General features: G+C 41.9%; 1 protein-coding gene across 2 annotated transcripts in view; it reads left to right on the plus strand.

Moving 5' to 3' along the window:
* Positions 1-18,774, plus strand: part of NELL1 (neural EGFL like 1) — a 3,335,977-nt gene that overhangs the window by 2,121,377 nt on the left and 1,195,826 nt on the right. Inside the window, exon 14 of one of the 2 annotated variants that reach the window (XM_069221935.1) lies at positions 3,580-3,702. The exons of the other annotated variant lie outside the window; for it this stretch is intronic. Within the exon in view, the coding sequence (XP_069078036.1) occupies positions 3,580-3,702 (123 nt within the window). The remainder of the gene's footprint in view (positions 1-3,579; positions 3,703-18,774) is intronic. 2 annotated transcript variants of the gene reach the window in all.

Here is an 18,774-nt window from a genome sequence, read left to right on the forward strand (position 1 = left end):
GAGGGAAAAACGAATTTGGCTGTTTTTACCTCACCAGGGCTTATAAATCTATTTTTATAAAGTCCCTGCTTATAGTTACATGGCACCCAGCCCTAGGGGCACATAGGGCACACCTTAGGGGTGACTTATATGTAAAAATAAGGTAGTTTAAGACTTTGGAAGTACCTTTAATTCCAAAGTCGAATTTGCATATAACTTTAATTTAAAAGTAGCCAGCAAGGCAGGCTTGCTTTTAAAATGACACTGGGCACCTCAGCAATGCACCTAGGTGTGCACCACCTATGCTGTGGTCCCTAAACCTACATGCCCTACCATATACTAGGGACTTATAGGTAGGTTAACTTAGCCAATTATAATTAGCCTAATTTGCATATCCATTTTACACAGAGCACAGGCCCTGGGACTGGTTAGCAGTACCCAGGGCACCATCAGAGTCAGGAAAACACCAGCATAAAGTGGAAAATGGGGGCAAAAAGTTAGGGGGCCTCTGCAATCAGCCCCAGTTTCTCACACACAAATTGCTGATTATAAAGAAGTAAGAGACAGGCGAATATATAGGGATTACAGAATCCATGTATTATAAATACATAATAAAACATCAGTATGAGACAGAATCTTTCTCGGTTTTGAAAGTGCTGGAGACTCAATGGCTCCAGCCTTCCTTTGGAGAGTGTCACAACCACGCCAACTCTCAGTACCGTGCAAAGTGAGTGCAGAACTGTTAAGTTGTTAGTCTTGCAGGGAATCAAATGGCTTAAAAACCTTAAGTCCTTCCAACCTGTGAAGGGTATACTGGCCAGCCTATTCTAAAAGTAGTTATATCTCATCCCTTTGCTTAAATTCTGGACCTACTATTTTGCCTTAAGTGCGTGGTGCATTGTCCATATAGTATAAAGATCCAGGGTGCAGATGTCATGCATGTCTGGCTACCCTGAAAAAAACTATAGGCATTAAACATTCATGCATTACATTTCCAATTACTAGTTGAAAACCTAATACTTTTTTAAACATCCCCTTTAGCTGAATATGTGTTAACAATTAGAGGACGCTTATTTATTTAAATTTCTATGATCAGCTGTTTGCAAAGTGTACTGTTGTACAATAACTAGCCAAAAGACAGCAAGGCTAGTGCACGTTTTTATATATTTTATGAACTATGGTGAGTGCGATCATATGTTCATCCTTAGACTAAACTTGGCGTGTAAACCTTTAATTCTAAAATATGCTCTGCTTTGAGGCCAGACTGGCCACTTTGACTAGGATAACGAGTAGCAAGATGTAGAGATGTGTAGCACATTATATGATGTATTTGTCATTATAATTGGGAAAATGTATTACGTATTGTACCCTGTGCGTTCTCTTCCCTAGCAGATATAATCAGCAGAGAATACTGGACCCTTAAGGGTTGGGCGAGCGATGTGTTATTGTTTTTTATTTCAAATATAATAGTAGCAGCACTATTTGGGACAACTTAGAATTTGACAAGAAGAAATATCATAAAAGTGAAAAATACTCCAGGACCACACCATATAGAAGGTGATCAGTGCTTCAACCTCTGTCTCAATTTTGGTTTACATAAAATAAGTGTGACTTTCCTATGTTTTTGAGCAGTCTGATACAGGTTTTTATGTATGTAGTTGATGGATATTATACCCAGAAGTGAGCTGGGTAGCTGACAAGGAAAGCGAACACGGAAAGAGAGGGAACGAGGTGGAAGGAGATACAGAGAAGAGGTGCAAAGCTCGGCCATCAATGGTGATATAAAAGGAATGGTGATCATGGCACTCAATGGGTAATATACTGTTGATACCATCATGTTTCTCATGGAATTTACCCATGCGCCCCTTTTTACCAAAAAAAGCAGCAAATGGTAAGCAGAAGCTTTTATACACCAGATGTGGCTGCACGTGAGGAACATCTAGATTCTAGAACATTATCCAATAAAGGGATTTCTCAAGATCAGCCTCCAGGGCTTTTAACATGACTAAGCTCTCCGTATTTGATTTCTGTAAATTTCTTTCCACTGGAGTCAGTGACACACAGTAGTGAACTCACTGTGGTCCTAAATATTTGCAAGCTAGTCTACCTACCTTTCCTGAGGAAACTGATGAGTACGTATGGAATATGATTGTAGTAGCATAGCAAACCAAGGGAAGCATCCACAGTACTAGTACATCAATAAATAAAGAGTAAACAATGTATAAAAGGGGAATATTCTTAATCCCCGAGGGGCAAAAAGGCGACTGTTTTGAATAGCATGGTGCATAAAAAATCTTGCCATATGGCCAAGGACTTACATGACCTCATGATTTCATAATGACAGAGAAGAAAGTGAATACAGTCAAATAGTGACTGGCATATTAAACCTATTGACAGATCAAGACGAGGCAGAATAGTCTATATTATATGTAAAACATACCCCATAGACTGTGTTGATGTTTTAAGATGTTGTGTACTCTAGAACAAATTCCCCTATAGTGCAGTGCTCTAAACACTGCTGTCAAAGTTCGGTTAAAATTATTGACTTTCAACATATATCATATATAACACTGTACAATTTTGTTTTACTTCCCCCCCAAAATCCACGTCCACAGCAGGATAAATGCGGCAGCTTCTTCATGAATACTGTCACTAGCACATTCATGCTCTCTACACTGGTCAGTCAGTTCCAGACTTGGAAGTGACAGCAGCTCGTGGTGCAGTGGCAGTCAGAAAAAAAGTACACCAATTATTGCACTATAGCTGAAAATGCACTGAGCTACTTTGCGACAGCAACGAATCACAATACCTTATTGTTGTGCTTTCACAAATGAATGTTGATGAAATGTAACTGGGTATCTTGGCACTGACCTGAACCCTGCTGCTGTTCGGGTAAGACACATGCTATTCCTGGGATAAGAGCGTACCATGAATGACTCTACTTGTGTCATGTGTCACCTAAAAGATCAACAGTGTTACCATTTCAAGCAGAACTCTTAGGTTGACCTCCCATAATCAAACACGTAGCCCCACTAGCTATACTAAGAATCTAGCACACTCACCTGTTTAACTGATGGAAGTCTGCATCTTCAGCCAAGCTACCTAAGGAGTTTTCTGATTTAATATGTAGGCATTGAGTCGCACGATGCCATCGTGTCATGCAGGCTTAAGACATGTTCCATTTGCAACCATCCCGAGATCTATGTCATAGGATTTGTTAACTGTTGGCAGTGACACTGTGCCCTTTCCTGTACTCCTGTTTTTAATCACTTTACTTCTGCAGTAGAATCTGGTACCCATTAAGACGGAATGACCTTGTCACTTAAGATCCTGTTTGATATATAGCTTCGGCACCTGGAGTGTATGTGTGGGCTCCTGTCCCATCCTGATAGATTCCCCTCCTCTAAAGCCTAAATAAGGATGCTTATCAAGCTGTGAGCTGACATTCTATCCTGACAGGGGTACAATGATTGGTCTTTTCTGGGCACTCCGCGCGCCCCCCTCTGTGCCCAGCCGTTGCGCCATCCTTGTTTATTAGCTCCAAGACGCTATTGAAACTTCAGATCAGCGGCTCTTTCTCTTATTTTTTCTTTCTTGTAGAGCATGATGAATGTGGCAGCGGAGAGCACAACTGTGATCAGAAAGCAGTCTGCGCTAACACAGTCAGGGGACATAGCTGCACCTGCAAGCCTGGATATGTGGGAAATGGGACCATCTGTCGGGGTAGGTCTGACGCCGCAGAAACCTGATGAAAGCGTTATCGCAGACACCATTAATAATTGTGACAGACACAGACGGCAGCTTCCGGTGGTGGCTAGTGATGGCTGGGCACTGTCACGAGTTCAGCATCTAATTCATCAAATGACACTTGTAGTATGTGCAGAGAAGCGGGCAGATGATTTTTGCATAAATTCAGATATGGCGGGAAATTGTCTAATCCACACGAACTACACTTGATATTCAGCGACAGGTCTGTGTGAGCGCCAAGACTGAGCCCTGAGTTCCTTTAAACAGGGTATTAAGGCTTTAGGCCTGAGGTCAACTAATGAAGCTATAATTTACAAGAGTCTCGACAAACAGGGCAGAGTGCAATCATCCAGTCATATGAAGGCATTATATACATGGAAACCATTGTACCGTCGGCTGTGTTTTATCAAGGCTAACCATACGAATTATACTCTCAGATAATGTCTAATTGGCGAGAAAGAGAATCCTGTGGAAGGCTGTCCTGAAAAGCAATAGATAATTGCTGTGATTATGCAATATTGAACAACATTTGCAGACACATATTAAGCTGTGCATGTCATTAGGTTTTATAATGTTTCACGCTTTGTTTTACCAAATCTTCATAATGTTCCATCTAAGGTACTTTAGTTTTTACCCCTTTTTTCTTATAATTAAGTACACCTGAGATGCACATTTACTTTTGTCGTTTTCTGTGATTGCATGAGACTATTTCATCATATTTTATAATTTTTGTTACTTTTTCCTAGTTGTGTTTTTGAGGAAATGCCCATTTGCACACTGTTAGACGTTTGTTATATCACTACTAAACACTTTTGTCGATTTTTGGTGCCACTGAGTCAAAAACTAGGCAGGTCAAAAATGAATATTTTGCAACAACATATATGATCACTAAAACTTTATCATAAGTATTGATGTTTAAAAATGTGAACTCCTTCCTGGGTGGTTGCCCTAAAGAGCTTGAGTTGGACATGGGCAGTCTACCATTTGTGTCAGTTCCTCGTGTAAGATCACTTCACCAAATGAGATGCACATGATTCAGTTGACAATATTGGTTATATGAAGAAAGGTCATGCACATGTATTGCTGGTTGAGGACGAAAATCCTGAATGTAAAAATTCTCATTTCCATTTACCAAAACTCCATTTGAATTTATTCATATGCAAAAGGACAAGAGGATTTATTCTCTGTCAATTTCTCTCTAAACAGCTGGTTTTCAAGCCCTTCCTTATCCACCTTGTGTTTCTTTCTGTATCTGAAGATGTTTTGATATAATTACTTAGTTTATTAGATTGGGTTATTTTTGAGAACCGCTAAACTTCAATTACAGGTCATCATTGTTATGTTCACCATACTTGCGTATTCCTTTTGCATTTGATCAAGTCAGTAAAGAATATTTAACTTGAATATTAAGTTCCCCTGCACAACTCTTTGAAAGTCTGATTATTATCACCTTCATTATTACAGGTAGACTTAGGGATAAGGGAATCCTGGGCTCAAAATGTTGACCTCAACTGTCAATCAATGTTAGATCAGTGGGAGAGTAGAGAAATGGCTAAAACTGGAAACAAAAGAGATTTTAGGAATATGGCAAAAATAGAATGAGAAGTTGAAACAACCTCTTCTGCTGCCAATGAAAAATAGTTGTTTCTCCCTGCTAAATGTGTGGTTATTCACTTATCTCTGGGGTAACATTAATGGAATAAATATAGGGTAGGAGGTGAGAATCTGGTGGAGGGGAGAAGGAATGATAAAGAGGAAGAGTAGGGGAGGCCCCTCTAGTTGGATGATGGCAAGAGGTCAGTTATTTTGTCTCTCCGAAGAGTTGATACCTATGGCTATCATATTGCAGGTTTTTAGAGCATAGTGCATAGAAATAGTATGTATGCTTTCATAAGTTTCAGATTAAGCAAAAAGGCAAAAGACAGACAAAATAATTAAAATACTTGTCAATTAGGGGAGGAGGGGGCTGAAGTGAATGGAGTCTAAGGGAGAAGTAAAATATATCAAAAAATGATGATGAGATGGTTAGGAAGTGAAGCATTGGGAAGCACAAGAGGGGAAATGAAAGGAGAGTGAGTGGGTAATAAAATCAGGAGGAGCTTGTAAGGAAAAAGAGATTCCAATGCAGTGATTAATTTAAAATAAAATAGTCCTGGGTGGAACACAGAGTTTTACTCTACGGAATTCTGAAGATTTATAAAAAAGACTCTGACATTCAGAGAATTCACGCTGTCATGCTGCTTGCGCTGTGAATTTCTGTTGGGAGCTCGTTCAGCACTGAAAAATCAGCATAAACAACAACACGCAGGGTCCTAGAGGGCACAGCTTCTTGAGTTTATTTTGCTGTCGCCATGCGAGTGGCAGCTTTTTTGGTTGTGAACGGTCGCAGCCGCCCTTGTTGGAGAAATCTCGATGTGTACCCTCCTTGCAACCCAAAATCTCACTAGGGGACACAAAATCCCACTTGCGCTCACCAACTTACTGTTTTCGAGCTGCGCAAGAGAAAAAACTCTGCCACAGGGTAGCTGGTGGAGTCTGGCCAGAACTCTGCGTTACAAACATAATGCAGAGTGGCCAAAATTCCACCAAATCCTCAGACAGAGCAGAATATACCGCCCACCCTTACAAAATGACTGCAGTGTATAGAGACCTTTTTCCTAGAAGGGACACTCAAGATTGCAAACCATTAGACAAACTTAACTGTGTTAGTTGTTCAAGTTGTTTTAAAGTTCTACCAAGGGCATTCAATATAACGACCATTAGAGAAAGGTAAGTGTGTTAGTTAAGTTTGAAATGTTTTAAAGTTCTGCAAAGGCTCCTCGTCAATTTTTATTTAGTGGTGCTAGTTTGAGTATTTGTAATATTCCCTCTTAACACAGCAGCAGGTTAGAGAGATCAAAGTGGTTTGCTTTCCTTTTTCTTTTGCCTTCTACAACCTGCAGGGCTAGGGTCACATGTCAATTCGTGTGTATGCAATAATTTTATTTTGGTCTCCAAGATCATAAAAGTACAACATACATAACAGACATATAAAACATCCTCACAAAGGTATGCAACCTGTTATTGGAGATCAAGAAGAAACTGTTCCATAGTGAATCATACATTGTCAGGTATCAAGCCTACATATGCATGACATTTTGGAAAATTAAAGACAGATTGGCTCCATAAAAAAGAAAAAGGTTTAAATGGGACAAACAAAGGGGAGCTTTGCTCTCTACCAAGATGTGCAAAATTGTGATAAAGAGCTATGCTAGAATGTGAATAACTCACTCCAGCAAACCACTCTCTTTTCAAGGATTTACAAAGGCTCTACCATTTCCTGGGCTGCTTGAATACACTTGATGACACAAATTTCAGACAGACAATAAATATCTAGAACTTGAGAAAACCATCGGTCTGCTTAGGTCATTTCAGAGGTTTCTATATGCCTTCATATGGTGGCCTGTGCCCAGATTCCTGCATAGGGGGGATACCCACTTTCCCCTTTTAGAGTTGGTCCACAGGACAAAAATAAATTATATGCGGTAATGATTCTGAACCTTCTCTGCAGACTGGGCATAATTTATCCCCTGGAACGTCTCTAGACCATTTGCTACAAAAATCGTTTTGTGTGGAGCATCCTATACCCGAATTGGATGTACAGCTTGTGAGCCAGTGGGGTGGTAATTGCATCTGTACTTCGCTCATACCATGGCAGTGGATTTACATCTAGGAAATCCGTTATCAGGGTTCCACTGCTGGTCGCGTTTGTTTGAGTCTATGCAAATTCTCAGTAGGTTTATTTTAGCCTAACTTTCGCAATTGCAAACAACTCAGGAGAAGCCCAAAATCGTTGTAGCTCAGTTTTTCCCAATAACAATCAAATTGAATTCAGCCATGGAACTTTACTTAAACAAGCTGGTGACTTGAGGTATTTCAGACCCACACAATAGGGGATTAACTCTACTGATGACCACAATTGATGCCAGTAGACACGCATTCTACAGTCGACTTTCTGAGTAATACATCAATTCAAACCAGAGAGTTGTCATCGGGGTACTTGCTGGTAATCCAAAAAGCAATTTCAAAAACCTACTCTTAGCTGTAATAAGAATTTAGGTATCAGCAAAGTAAATGGCTGCACCTAGGGTCATCATATTATAGATTTCTAACGCTGATGCAACAATCTTGGAAGTGATTTTCCTATGGATTTTGGCTATAGAGACTGAGTGTTGAGTTAAACTTTCATGTGATTTCTGGAGCTGCATGCCCCAGTTAAGGTTTTACGTAAGCCTCACATCTAAGAAGTTGAAGTGAGGAATCTAGTCAATTGTGTCTATTTGTTTATTTCCAACTGGGCTGAAGACCATAAACTTTGTCTTGGAACTATTCAGTTCCAGTCCTCTCTCCATATAAAACCTATTAAATTAATTTAAAAGTTGTTGCAGTCCCTTGGGGAATTTGGAGAGCCACACCTGCCGCCCTCCTGCCACGCACCTATGGGGAATCACAACCGTCCTCGTTCAGCAAGTTCATCACCTCATTAACATACAGTGAAAATAGGGTGGGAGCCAAGAGGCAGCCTTGTCGAACTCCATGATTTATTCTAAAAGGCTCTGTCAGTTGGAAGTGTTTACCCCGACTCACTTACATGTAGTTTTGTGCATGGAGCCGAATTAGTATGTTCAAGAGATTGGCTGGGATACCCCTTTCTATAAGGACCTTCCAAAGCATGGCTCTAGGAACAAGTCAAAAGCAGCATGTAAGTCAACAAAGTCAGAATACAGTTTGCCCCCATTGATTAGAGCTGTCTTGCAGTAGATACTGTTAGAGCGAAAGACCTGGTTGACTGTACTAACTTTACTTCTGAAGCCCACCTGGAATTCCAATTGCACATCATGATCCTCTATCCAATCTACAGGATGGGCAGGTACTTGTTTGCAAAGTATTTTTTGTACAGCATCTATCAGGCTGATGGGTCTGTTGTTGCCCGGATCTCTGCAATGCCCTTTTTTAAATATAGGGATAATCTCCGGCAATTTCTTAAATTTGATGGTTTCAATATCTGCCAGGATTGCATTAGACATGAGTATATTGTAAGATCCCCCAACTTCCAAGTTAGCCAAGTAGAGATCGTTGGTGATCATGCTAGACACAAATTAATCACTAATATAGATTTATTTTATTAATTCCAGTTTCACAATGGAAGAATCTCTATTTGTAGTGTAAACCTGCTCAGGAGGCTGCTTTAAGTCTACCCCAACCTGGTTACTGCGATTCTTACAGAGGTTACTAAAATGGCTAACCCACTGTTGGGGTTGAACACAGAATTCTACATTCCTATTTGTGCCCCTCTTATAAATTGCAACAGTATTCCAAAAGCGTTTGTTGTCCTTAATTGACAAAGAATCATGGAAAGAGATCCACAAAGAGCTCTCCCAATCTCCCCTTGTCCTCTCGAATTTCCTCCTATATAGTAGTCTATACTTCACAAGAGATTTTCTACAACCTGCCTTAGCTGCGAGAAGGCTGTTAGCTTTGGCTTCCCTACATGATTTGGTACACCAAGCTGCCTCTTTAGAGTCTAGTTTCACGGCCCTCCTCTTTGTGGCTAGAGATTGTCTGATCTGATTAAAGAGCCTATTGTGCTCTTTTCGGAATACCTATATTCAGTTTTCTAAAGCACGGACAGTTAGATTCACTTTTGCCTCCATTCACCTTTTCTATGACTCCCTCAAGCATGTCACAATTTCTGACTAACAAAACCCGCCTGATTGATTTACCATTATTGCTATATGAAAACTCCCCCAAATCCGGCCGGCCGGCGCACACAGGCTTGGGTGCCACACTGCTTTCCAATGATAAGTAAAGTGCATTGCAGTCCTTGTCCTTTCTATCAAGTACTTTCATATCCTTAATGGAGGGCCTAAGGCTGTCCCTTAACACGAAATAATAAATTCTGCTGAAGTGGCCTACCTAATTAAAGGTAGGCTTAACCTTTCGATCATATGGGGTCCTTCCCTTAGCTGCTCTGACATCAAAGTTGAGTACCAGTGCTACAGCTTGGGCTGCTTGTGCTGTCCATTTCGCGTATGGGAGATTGATTTTGGGGCTCTGCCATTGAATATGTATCTCAAGGGTTAGCTCAGAGGCAAATGCTAATGGTAGCTCCACATCATTATTGAAATCCCAGACTACAATTACATTAGAACATTCGAATGTTGGCATGTCCATTGAAGACAATGGACTGCTGCGGGCTTTTACAGGCCGGTAAAAGCCCGCAGCGCCAACATTCCAATGTTCGCTTTGTTCACAGCAACAGCTGTGAACAAAGCCTCACGGAGCCCGAGGGGATTTAAATCCCCTCGGGCTCCGTGAACATTTTTTTTTTTTAATAGAACATTCTGCCCTGTGTGGCAGAATGTTCTAATAGCCTTAGAACCCGCCGTAGCGGGCTCTACCGGCTATTAAAGTCCCTCTCCCTTGTTAAATGCCCTCGCCTTCGGCTCGGGCATTTAACGCGGGGAGCGGGCCTTTAATAGCCGGTAGAGCCCGCTACGGCGGGTTCTAAGGCTATATTAGACTCACTAGGGAGGTCAGTGTCACCTGAATGGCCTTCCACCCAGTTGTATAGATAGTAGATAGTAAGGGTCGTTTCTGCAGAAGTTTCAGACTGACTCTCAGTAGATCTAGTGAATCTGTATAGAAAGGGGTAGTAACACATTAGACGGTGACTTTGACCCCAGTTGTTTGGCCCCCACAATGTCTCTCTGTTCTTGACTGAACTGCATGTGTACAAAAGCCGAATAACCATACTTGTGAATGGAGTGAATGGAGTCAGTACTCCAAGTCTCTCAAAAGAGACAATGTCATGCATCTCAATAAACTGGCCCTAGTCAGCCTTTGTCAACTTGCCTGTGATCCCTGCCACATTCCATCACAATAATTGGATCCGGTTCAGAGGTACTTTTCTATGTCCTGCAATGTATGGCATGACATTGCTGTTGGTCTGGGGAGCTCCCCCTCTAGGGCCTACCTAAAAGGGTGAATTGCCCAGAATTCCCCCCTCTTCTTTACACTTACACATACCTTTCCTGGTTCTAGGTGAACTTAAGCCTCAAAGTCATTTGGGTCTAATAAGTGCTACTATATCAGGATTTGGAGTATTGCCTGAAATTGGGGAGTCTTGCATATCAATACACATCCTTTAGCTAATCGAGATTTTGGAATTTGCTGTCTATTGCCATGAAACCCTCCACCAAGTCTGTGCTATACAATGATACTTTAAACACATCACAAAGACCCCTTGTAATGTTCAACCTCTCAGCTCTACAGATTTCACTTCTGATGATGGTGTAGCAGTGCCTTGCTTCCCCAAACCAGTGGGTCAATTTGTTAATTAGGGTTTCCTGTTCTTCTCTAGCACCCACAAGCAGTATAGGGACCTAGTTGAGAAAATTAACATTTTGACTGACATGTCTCTGGGACCTCAGATATACTCCACCATACACCCTACTGCCCATGCCTGGGACTTACTTGAGGGGAAATTACCTAGAATGTTCCACTAGAACCTCTTTCCACCCATCCAAAATGATTGCTTCCGTCATGCCCCTTCAGATGGATTTCATGGTAGTTCCACGTTAGATATATTTGCTGGGGGGTGGAGTCTTGGTATGGTAAGCTCAGGAAGGACTACTGGTACTAGTCGCTTGGATCAGGGGACTTTGTCCTACACAATTGTTTGTCCTTCCATTCCTCTCGCCCCTGTCACCCTCATTTGATTTAGCACATTTTATAGCTAATAATTCCCCAACCTTTGATTCAAGCCCTTCCAATTTGTTAATTTCCATAACTTTTGTAGACCCTACTTCATTGCCCCCGTCTTTGTCAGGACCCCCACCTCCAAACTTGCTTTGTCACCACAAAGATCTGAGAAGAGATTATGCCGCCCACAAATTAGTCTATTCTATTTTCAAAGCCCTTGTGCCTGCAGCCTGCACCTTTGACATCCTAACAGTTCTGGGCTGAGTTGCTGTTTGAATTGATGTTTTATCAAACATTTGAGGTATGCACTTCTTGCTAATCTTTGGGGAAAAGTATGGAGGAGAGGGGGAGAAGCTGGTGTCCCCTTGGAAGAGGAAATAAAGATGTCATTACATTTGTCTATCAATGTATCACTTCTATTGAATACATAATTGTCACCAGTGGATTTCAGTAATTTTTCGACTCTGCTCGAGCCTTTGGCTCCCTCCAGTAATTTCCTTTTGACTATTATGGCTAGCTTTACACTGATCGGGGAACACTATTTGATTTACAATTTGCATATGCAGGGTGTACTGACAAATGAGACAAACCCTCCACCTGAAGCAAAGGAAAGACCAACCAGATCTACGTACAACTCTCTCACTACCAGGAGCACAACTAAATGTCAATAGAAGTCCCACCTGCAACAAAAAACATTTAAAAGACAGCTTTTTCAAACCACTAGAATGTCAATAAATATGGGAATACCATATGAATTCCACAAACAGGCGTTAGAGGTGTCGCCTTTTCGAGCCTCCTCTGGGCTCCGACCGGCATGGACAGGCCCGTCTTTGACCTGGGCATGTCCCACACGCGTCCTACACTACGAAATGGTGTAGCACTTTTGAAGGGTAATGTAGCACTGTCAGTAGTGCCTCCAGGAGCATTGGAAGATGGATATTTTAGTACATGTGGTAGCCCCTCGGGATAGCAAACAACCACTCTGTGGGCTGATGCTACGCTTATGATGCTCAATGTAGCCCCTTCAGTTGTGCCTTCAGGTGCATGGGAAGATGGAGCTTGCAGTCCCCTATGGCAGCCCCTTGGGATAGCAAAACCTGTGCTGCTGGCTGGTGAGACATTTATAGAGCGCAATGTAGCCCCATTGGTGGTGCCCTTAGGAGTGGGAAGATGGTGCTTGTAGTCCCCTGTGGTGGCCCTTTGGGGTAGTAAACACCTTTATTTATGTTGCATACACTTATGTCCATGATTTGTATATTGTCAGGGATTAATAAAATTCCAATGAGAATGCCATCAAAATATATGAAATATCATTTCTTTCCAGGTATACTTTTGTTCCACTGCCCATGCTCCATTGGATTATCTGACTTTGGTACAATTTGTTGAAGCTTCATAAGAAGTACACAGAACCAATAACCAGACAGCCCCGGCATCACTGACAACTCCAATTGTTCATGCAACCAGACCAGGTGTCTTCATAACCCCCACCTTGAACGGATTTAATGCTCTGGAAGGGGTTGAATGACTGGAATCTAGTAGGACTGCCACCTCCTTGACCTGTTTTCTTATGGAAAGGGATGGGGGTGGGGTTGGGTGTAAAGCAAGGACCATAGGGATGTTGTTGATGTCATGTGGAGGGTGTCAGGGAGTTTCATAGTTACAGGGCTTAGTAATAAGTGATCCTTCAATGCTGGGTTACAGACCCTGTAAAGGTAAATGGGGTCTTGGGGATAGATACCTGTAGATAATTCAGGAGACCGGGGCACCTGGAGGTAGTGCGAATGAATCTTTTGACATCTCAAAGCGATACAATTCAGTCCTTTAGTAGAACTCACAAATGAAGGCCTGCAGATCCCTCTGTTCCTTCCGTAGCCCTGGCTTAACCGGCCCTTGATACTGAATGTGATGGGCCTTTCAATCTGGGCAATCATGTGGAGTCATCAACAAAACATCTGACCAATGCAGCTAAGATGATGTAGTGGAACGTTGCAGGGCTAGCATCTAAACTTGGCATTCCAGAATGGGCCAAGTTCCTAGACACTAATTATGTTCGTCTATTTGAGGAAACTTGGTCCACCAGGCCATTGCATTGTGCAGGATATGCTAATTTCAGTAAAGAGGCTGTATCTAAAGTTAAGAATAGACCTTCAGGGGGACTGGCAACTTGGGCAAGAACTGTGTTAATCTATAAAATCCAAGAAATTCCTATGTCCTCTACAGATATTCTCTATTTCATTGGCCATCCCAACCCCAACAGCCTATTTCTGCAATGTGTATTTGAGGCCAGGCAGAACTAATTATGATTCCCCCACTATTATATTGTTGAACTCACATATGGTAACTGCCCGAGGGAGTTTTGAAGTTTGTGCGTGGGGATTTTAACTGCCAGTTTGAACCATTAGACGATAGAGCAGCAGCTCTTAATCAAGGAGAGGATAATGTTTTGTGCATTCCCAAGTTGTTGATTGCACCAATAAAAACATTGTCCCCCCTGGCATTATAAATTAATGCCCTTACAATGAAGCAGGTCATCCAATTAGGGAATGAGAGAACAAGGTCTGATAATGAAGGGAAGCATATTTTCAATTGCGCTCCTGGTACTAGTCTTACTAATTATTTTCTGGTGCACATGAGGGCTTGCCCCTTTCAGATTGATATGATTGTTGTGCCAAGACAAGAGAGTGACCTTAATGCTCTGGTCCTTGAGGTTGATCTCCCCATCTTTCATATGAGGGCTAGTAGAGAACTATTTGATTGTAGATGGCAAGTGACTAACAATATGCGTAGAATAGAATGGTGTACTGTGGCCAATTCACAGGAGCTATTTGGGAAAGTTTACACTTTAGTTGTAGGTAGCATTGAGGACCTCGTCAAAGAGGGGAGGGATTCTGGTCAGGGGGTCTGCTGGGTAAAGGTTAGTTCCATTCTAACAACCTGTTTGCTGGCTTCAAGAAACATTTTTATGTGGCCACAAAAAGGGCCTTTGGAAGGAGGACCCCCCGAGTGCTGGTACAATACAGCATGTAAGGAAGCTAGGCTCGCTTTTTTGTCTGCAATTAAACAGCAGGATAGGGGAGCAATAAAAGCTCGAGGGATCTTTTTAAGAAGACTATTAAATCTGTCAAAAGAGATTGGTAAGTGGGGACGTGGGAAGATCTGCTGGTTGCAGCTAGGAAAGGGGATCAGTTTGTCTTTTGGAGTTTGCGGACTGCTTTAGGTCTTGGCAGAGGGAAATATTCTGTCACAAACGTGATGGATATCCTGTCCGCCGTATTATGATCCCATTCTATCCTGTGGAGATTGTAATACAACAGATGGGATATCTGTCATGTTTGTGATGAAGTATTCCCTTTGCCAAGACCTAAATTAGGCCCTCAGTCTCGACGGGAAGAAAGGAGGGTGTTCGGTCCATTTAACCAATGTCCCAGCAGTACAATGGGGTGCCCACTTCTCAAGCCTCCACTCAATGAAGGGAGATATAAGCCCTCCCCAGCATCATTTGCTGGCTGATAACCATACGTCAGGGGAAAGGTAGTAGCAGTAAGAACCTATAAAGTTCTGGGGGATCTGTACCTAAGCGAAATAGATGTCTATTTTGTGTTACTATTCAATTCTATCACGGGCAGGGCACCAACCTCTCCATCTGGGGCAGGGGCAGAGTTAATCCCAGTTTATAACAAGGGCTCCCAAGCAGACTCACGCAATTACAGGCCGACAAGCTTAATTGATAGCTTGCAAAAGTTATTTATTACTATACTCCTTAAGAGGCTACATGCCTGGATAGGTGAGAAAGAGATACTAACTCCACTTTAGATGGGATTCTGGGACTGTATTAGTATGGTGCACCAGGTCTTCTGACTCCAAATATTATTTAGGAAAACATTAGTCTTTGGTGGCATTGCTTTAGTTGATTTGCGTTCAGCATTTGATCTAGTTCCCCAGTCAAAGTTAAGGCAGGTTCTGGCTGAAATGGGTGCCCCCTACAACCTTTTGGCCATCATAATCAGACTTCATTGTCATAACTTTGCTCAAGTGGGTTGTGGACCAACAGGCGAGACGACTGTTCCCTTCCCTGTGGTTCAAGGTGTAAGGCAGGGCTGCGTCCTTGCTCCAACCTTCTTTTCACTTTATGTAATTGATCTGATTTACTTTTTGCTGTGATGGGGATGCCCGTTGGTTGGCCAACATTTAGACCTCCGCTCTAATGTTTGAGGACAACACTCTTTTAGTATTGAAATTGCCTGTGGGGATAAAGAAAATCGTATGTCGATTCCAGAGTTTCTGTATCCAGATGGGACTAAAAGTAAACATAGACAAATCTTAATACATGCAGCCAGATTTACAAGAAACTGGTGCAGCATGGTGCTGTGCCAAAAATAGGAGCACTGCACCAGTTTTGAAACATAGGGATGAGTCGTATTTACAAGCATTCAGCACACCCCTCATTTCCCCCTTATCCGGTGCTAAATTAGGCAGCTTGCGCCAATGCAGGCACCCATGCACCATAGTGAAAGGGTGTCTGCGCTGAGGGGTGTGATTGTTTATGTGCAGGAAGGTTCCCTTCCTGCACATAAACAATCATTCATGGCCTTTTGCTCATTCTGTGTGTCCTGCAGAATGCAGCAGACATGGGAAAAGCAAAAATGAGGAGGAATAAAAGTATTCCTTCTCGTTGTGCCATGCTAACGTCACCTCTGGGGTGGCATTATTTTTTGGTGCAACCACAGATTCACGCCTTCTCGTTCTTGCTGGGGCAGTAACAAAAGCAATGGGTGATGCTGTGGAACGCCCACAGCAACACCCATTGCACGCCCCTCCGACACAGAAAACTGAGTCGAAGGGGCAATTAAATTGCACGTTCTCATGTATTGATTGGGCTACTAATATTATTAACTTTGCTGTGATATTTCCAAAGTCAATATTGTGGTCACAATATGCATGCAGGTTGCTTATCCAACTCTGATAATGTGGTAAAGCATCCTCTGTTTAGCCAGTCCTTGATCTCTTCAAATGTCTGAAATATGGCATTCTCAGCGATCATGAAGTTTGACTCCATTCTGTTCCATTATCTAGCTGTTTAGCGTCGCCACTTGGTCAGGAGCCTATCAGTATATATTACACTTCAATATGTAACATTTCTGTTTATTTTCTTGTTTGTATTTGAAAAAAAGGACGACTCAGTTTAGAAAGCTGCGAGGAAAACATTAGGGATTAAAAATAAATCCTTCTTATTCCCCATATGTCACACCTACTTACCTGACATACACTGGCATGCACACAGTTACAATAAAATATGACAGGCATCAGATAAAACCTTTATAATGGTTCTTAAAAGTGGTTAGACATTTTGCACTAATTTGCTGGCCTAGTATATAAAAGGAAATTGTTTTTGTCATGGTACCCCACTTTTTCCTGTCTGATCTTTGCATGCTTAGGACTCTATAGTACTGCTACACAGTGGCACAGCACATGTGCTTTCTCCTCAAATCATATTGTGCAGTGGTTTCCCCTAACCAGCTTACTTACCTTGCCTGTGAAGCTCTAATCAATAGTGCAAGAAATGCACAAATGGCATGGGAGTTATGTATCATATGTGGGCTGCAGTGCCTTTTCCGCCACTCAAAGAAGTGTGTTTTTTAAGCTCACAGGGCCGGCTGCCTAAAAAGCTAAAAATTTGAAATATTGTACATTGTGAATAATATATGTGCCTGGGAAAATGCTAGATCGATTATTGAAGGACATTTTTCACGTAGTTTAAGAATTGTAATTCAAGTAGATTTTTAATACATTCAATGGAAAAATATTTCAAGAAAGTGTACTTTGTGCTGCCTTCAGAAAAACCAAGTTAGAAGTGGTTTGCCAGTAAGCCCAAATCCAGAGGTTGACTACACATCCTTGGGTGGCTGCTAACAACCCTCTTCCCTGTGTACAATGGCTTTGCTTTTGAGTCCAGGAAGGTTGGAATTTTGTCAACAAGTTGTGTCTTACCAGGGATTAGCTATCTGGGAGGAGGGCAGAAAATGAAGAATAGCCTTTGCAGTGACCTGGAGATGCCAAATCGAGGTACATGAACTACTACTATTGTATTTCGAGGCCCTCCAAACTTTCTTTCTCCAAACAGAGCAGGAGGGAACCTAGTTATGGGCCTGACAGAGGGGAGGACATCTCATTTCCAACACATCAACTCCATGAACAACCTGAGCTACTTTATCTGGAGGATTGTAGAAGGGAATATCTCATATGAAATCCAGGAGGCATACTTCAGAGAAGATACTTTAATGCCAGAGTAAGATAAACTCCACCCACTACAGTCATCCCACAGCTTCAGTATAAGGGAGGCATTCAAACCATAACATTCCACATTCCTGCTGGAATGCATCTACAACACTGCAAGAAATACAAGGTACATAGCAGCACCCCATAAATATATATCACCCCCCCACCCAAACAAACCACTCTCCCCAGCAAACACTTCATCCAAAAACTAGTAAACAGAACCAGAGGATACGTCATGCACCACTTTCACCACAGGCCATCTAGACAACATGTCCATCAATACTAAGAAAAACTTGGGGGCAGAGTTATGAAAAGTGCTGCTGCACCTAGTGCAGCACCACTTTTCTTGCACCTCTTAGCGCCCCCAAACACCACCATGTGTGGGCAGTATTCAAAATACAGCACATAATGGTGGTTGTCAGGGGTAGTAGTGTCATCATTTTTTATGCTAGTCCAGTGCTTTGCATCAGCGTACTCAAATGCTGCTGTTTAAAAACACCACAGTTTGAATTTGAATGTACCCAAGCATTAATATTTAGTAAAATGCCTATGTGTCATTTCAACAAGCAGGCCGAACCCACAATGATAATTATAATCACATACATTTTCAAGGTTGTCTCTTTCACACACTAAAATATGTTTATTTTATCTCCTAACACTCTAAACTTAACTTCCAAAAATCAGCAATTATATAAAACAGAGAGAAGGCCTTGTTTTGAAGGGGGCAACATAGTTAGGTGACTTCTGCATTTGACCAACTATTAAAACATGCTCTGAATAGAAAACTAACCATGATGTATGGCTCACCCCTCATTCTTATCTTAGAGAGGTAATGTCTTGGAAACATTATGAAATGCTTCTAATGTTATGTGCCCCTTTACTTACTTGTGTTAAGATCAGTGAATTCACTTGAGCAGCAGCTTGTATGACCAGGTAGTTACAAACTGTGGCCTGTTCCTTTTCTGTTTAAGCTATCACAATAAGCCCATGATTGCTCACCGCTGTGGATCAGACAGTCCGATTTAGCTG

Source organism: Pleurodeles waltl, chromosome 3_1 (genome assembly GCF_031143425.1).
Source record: "Pleurodeles waltl isolate 20211129_DDA chromosome 3_1, aPleWal1.hap1.20221129, whole genome shotgun sequence".
Classification (NCBI taxonomy): domain Eukaryota; kingdom Metazoa; phylum Chordata; class Amphibia; order Caudata; family Salamandridae; genus Pleurodeles; species Pleurodeles waltl.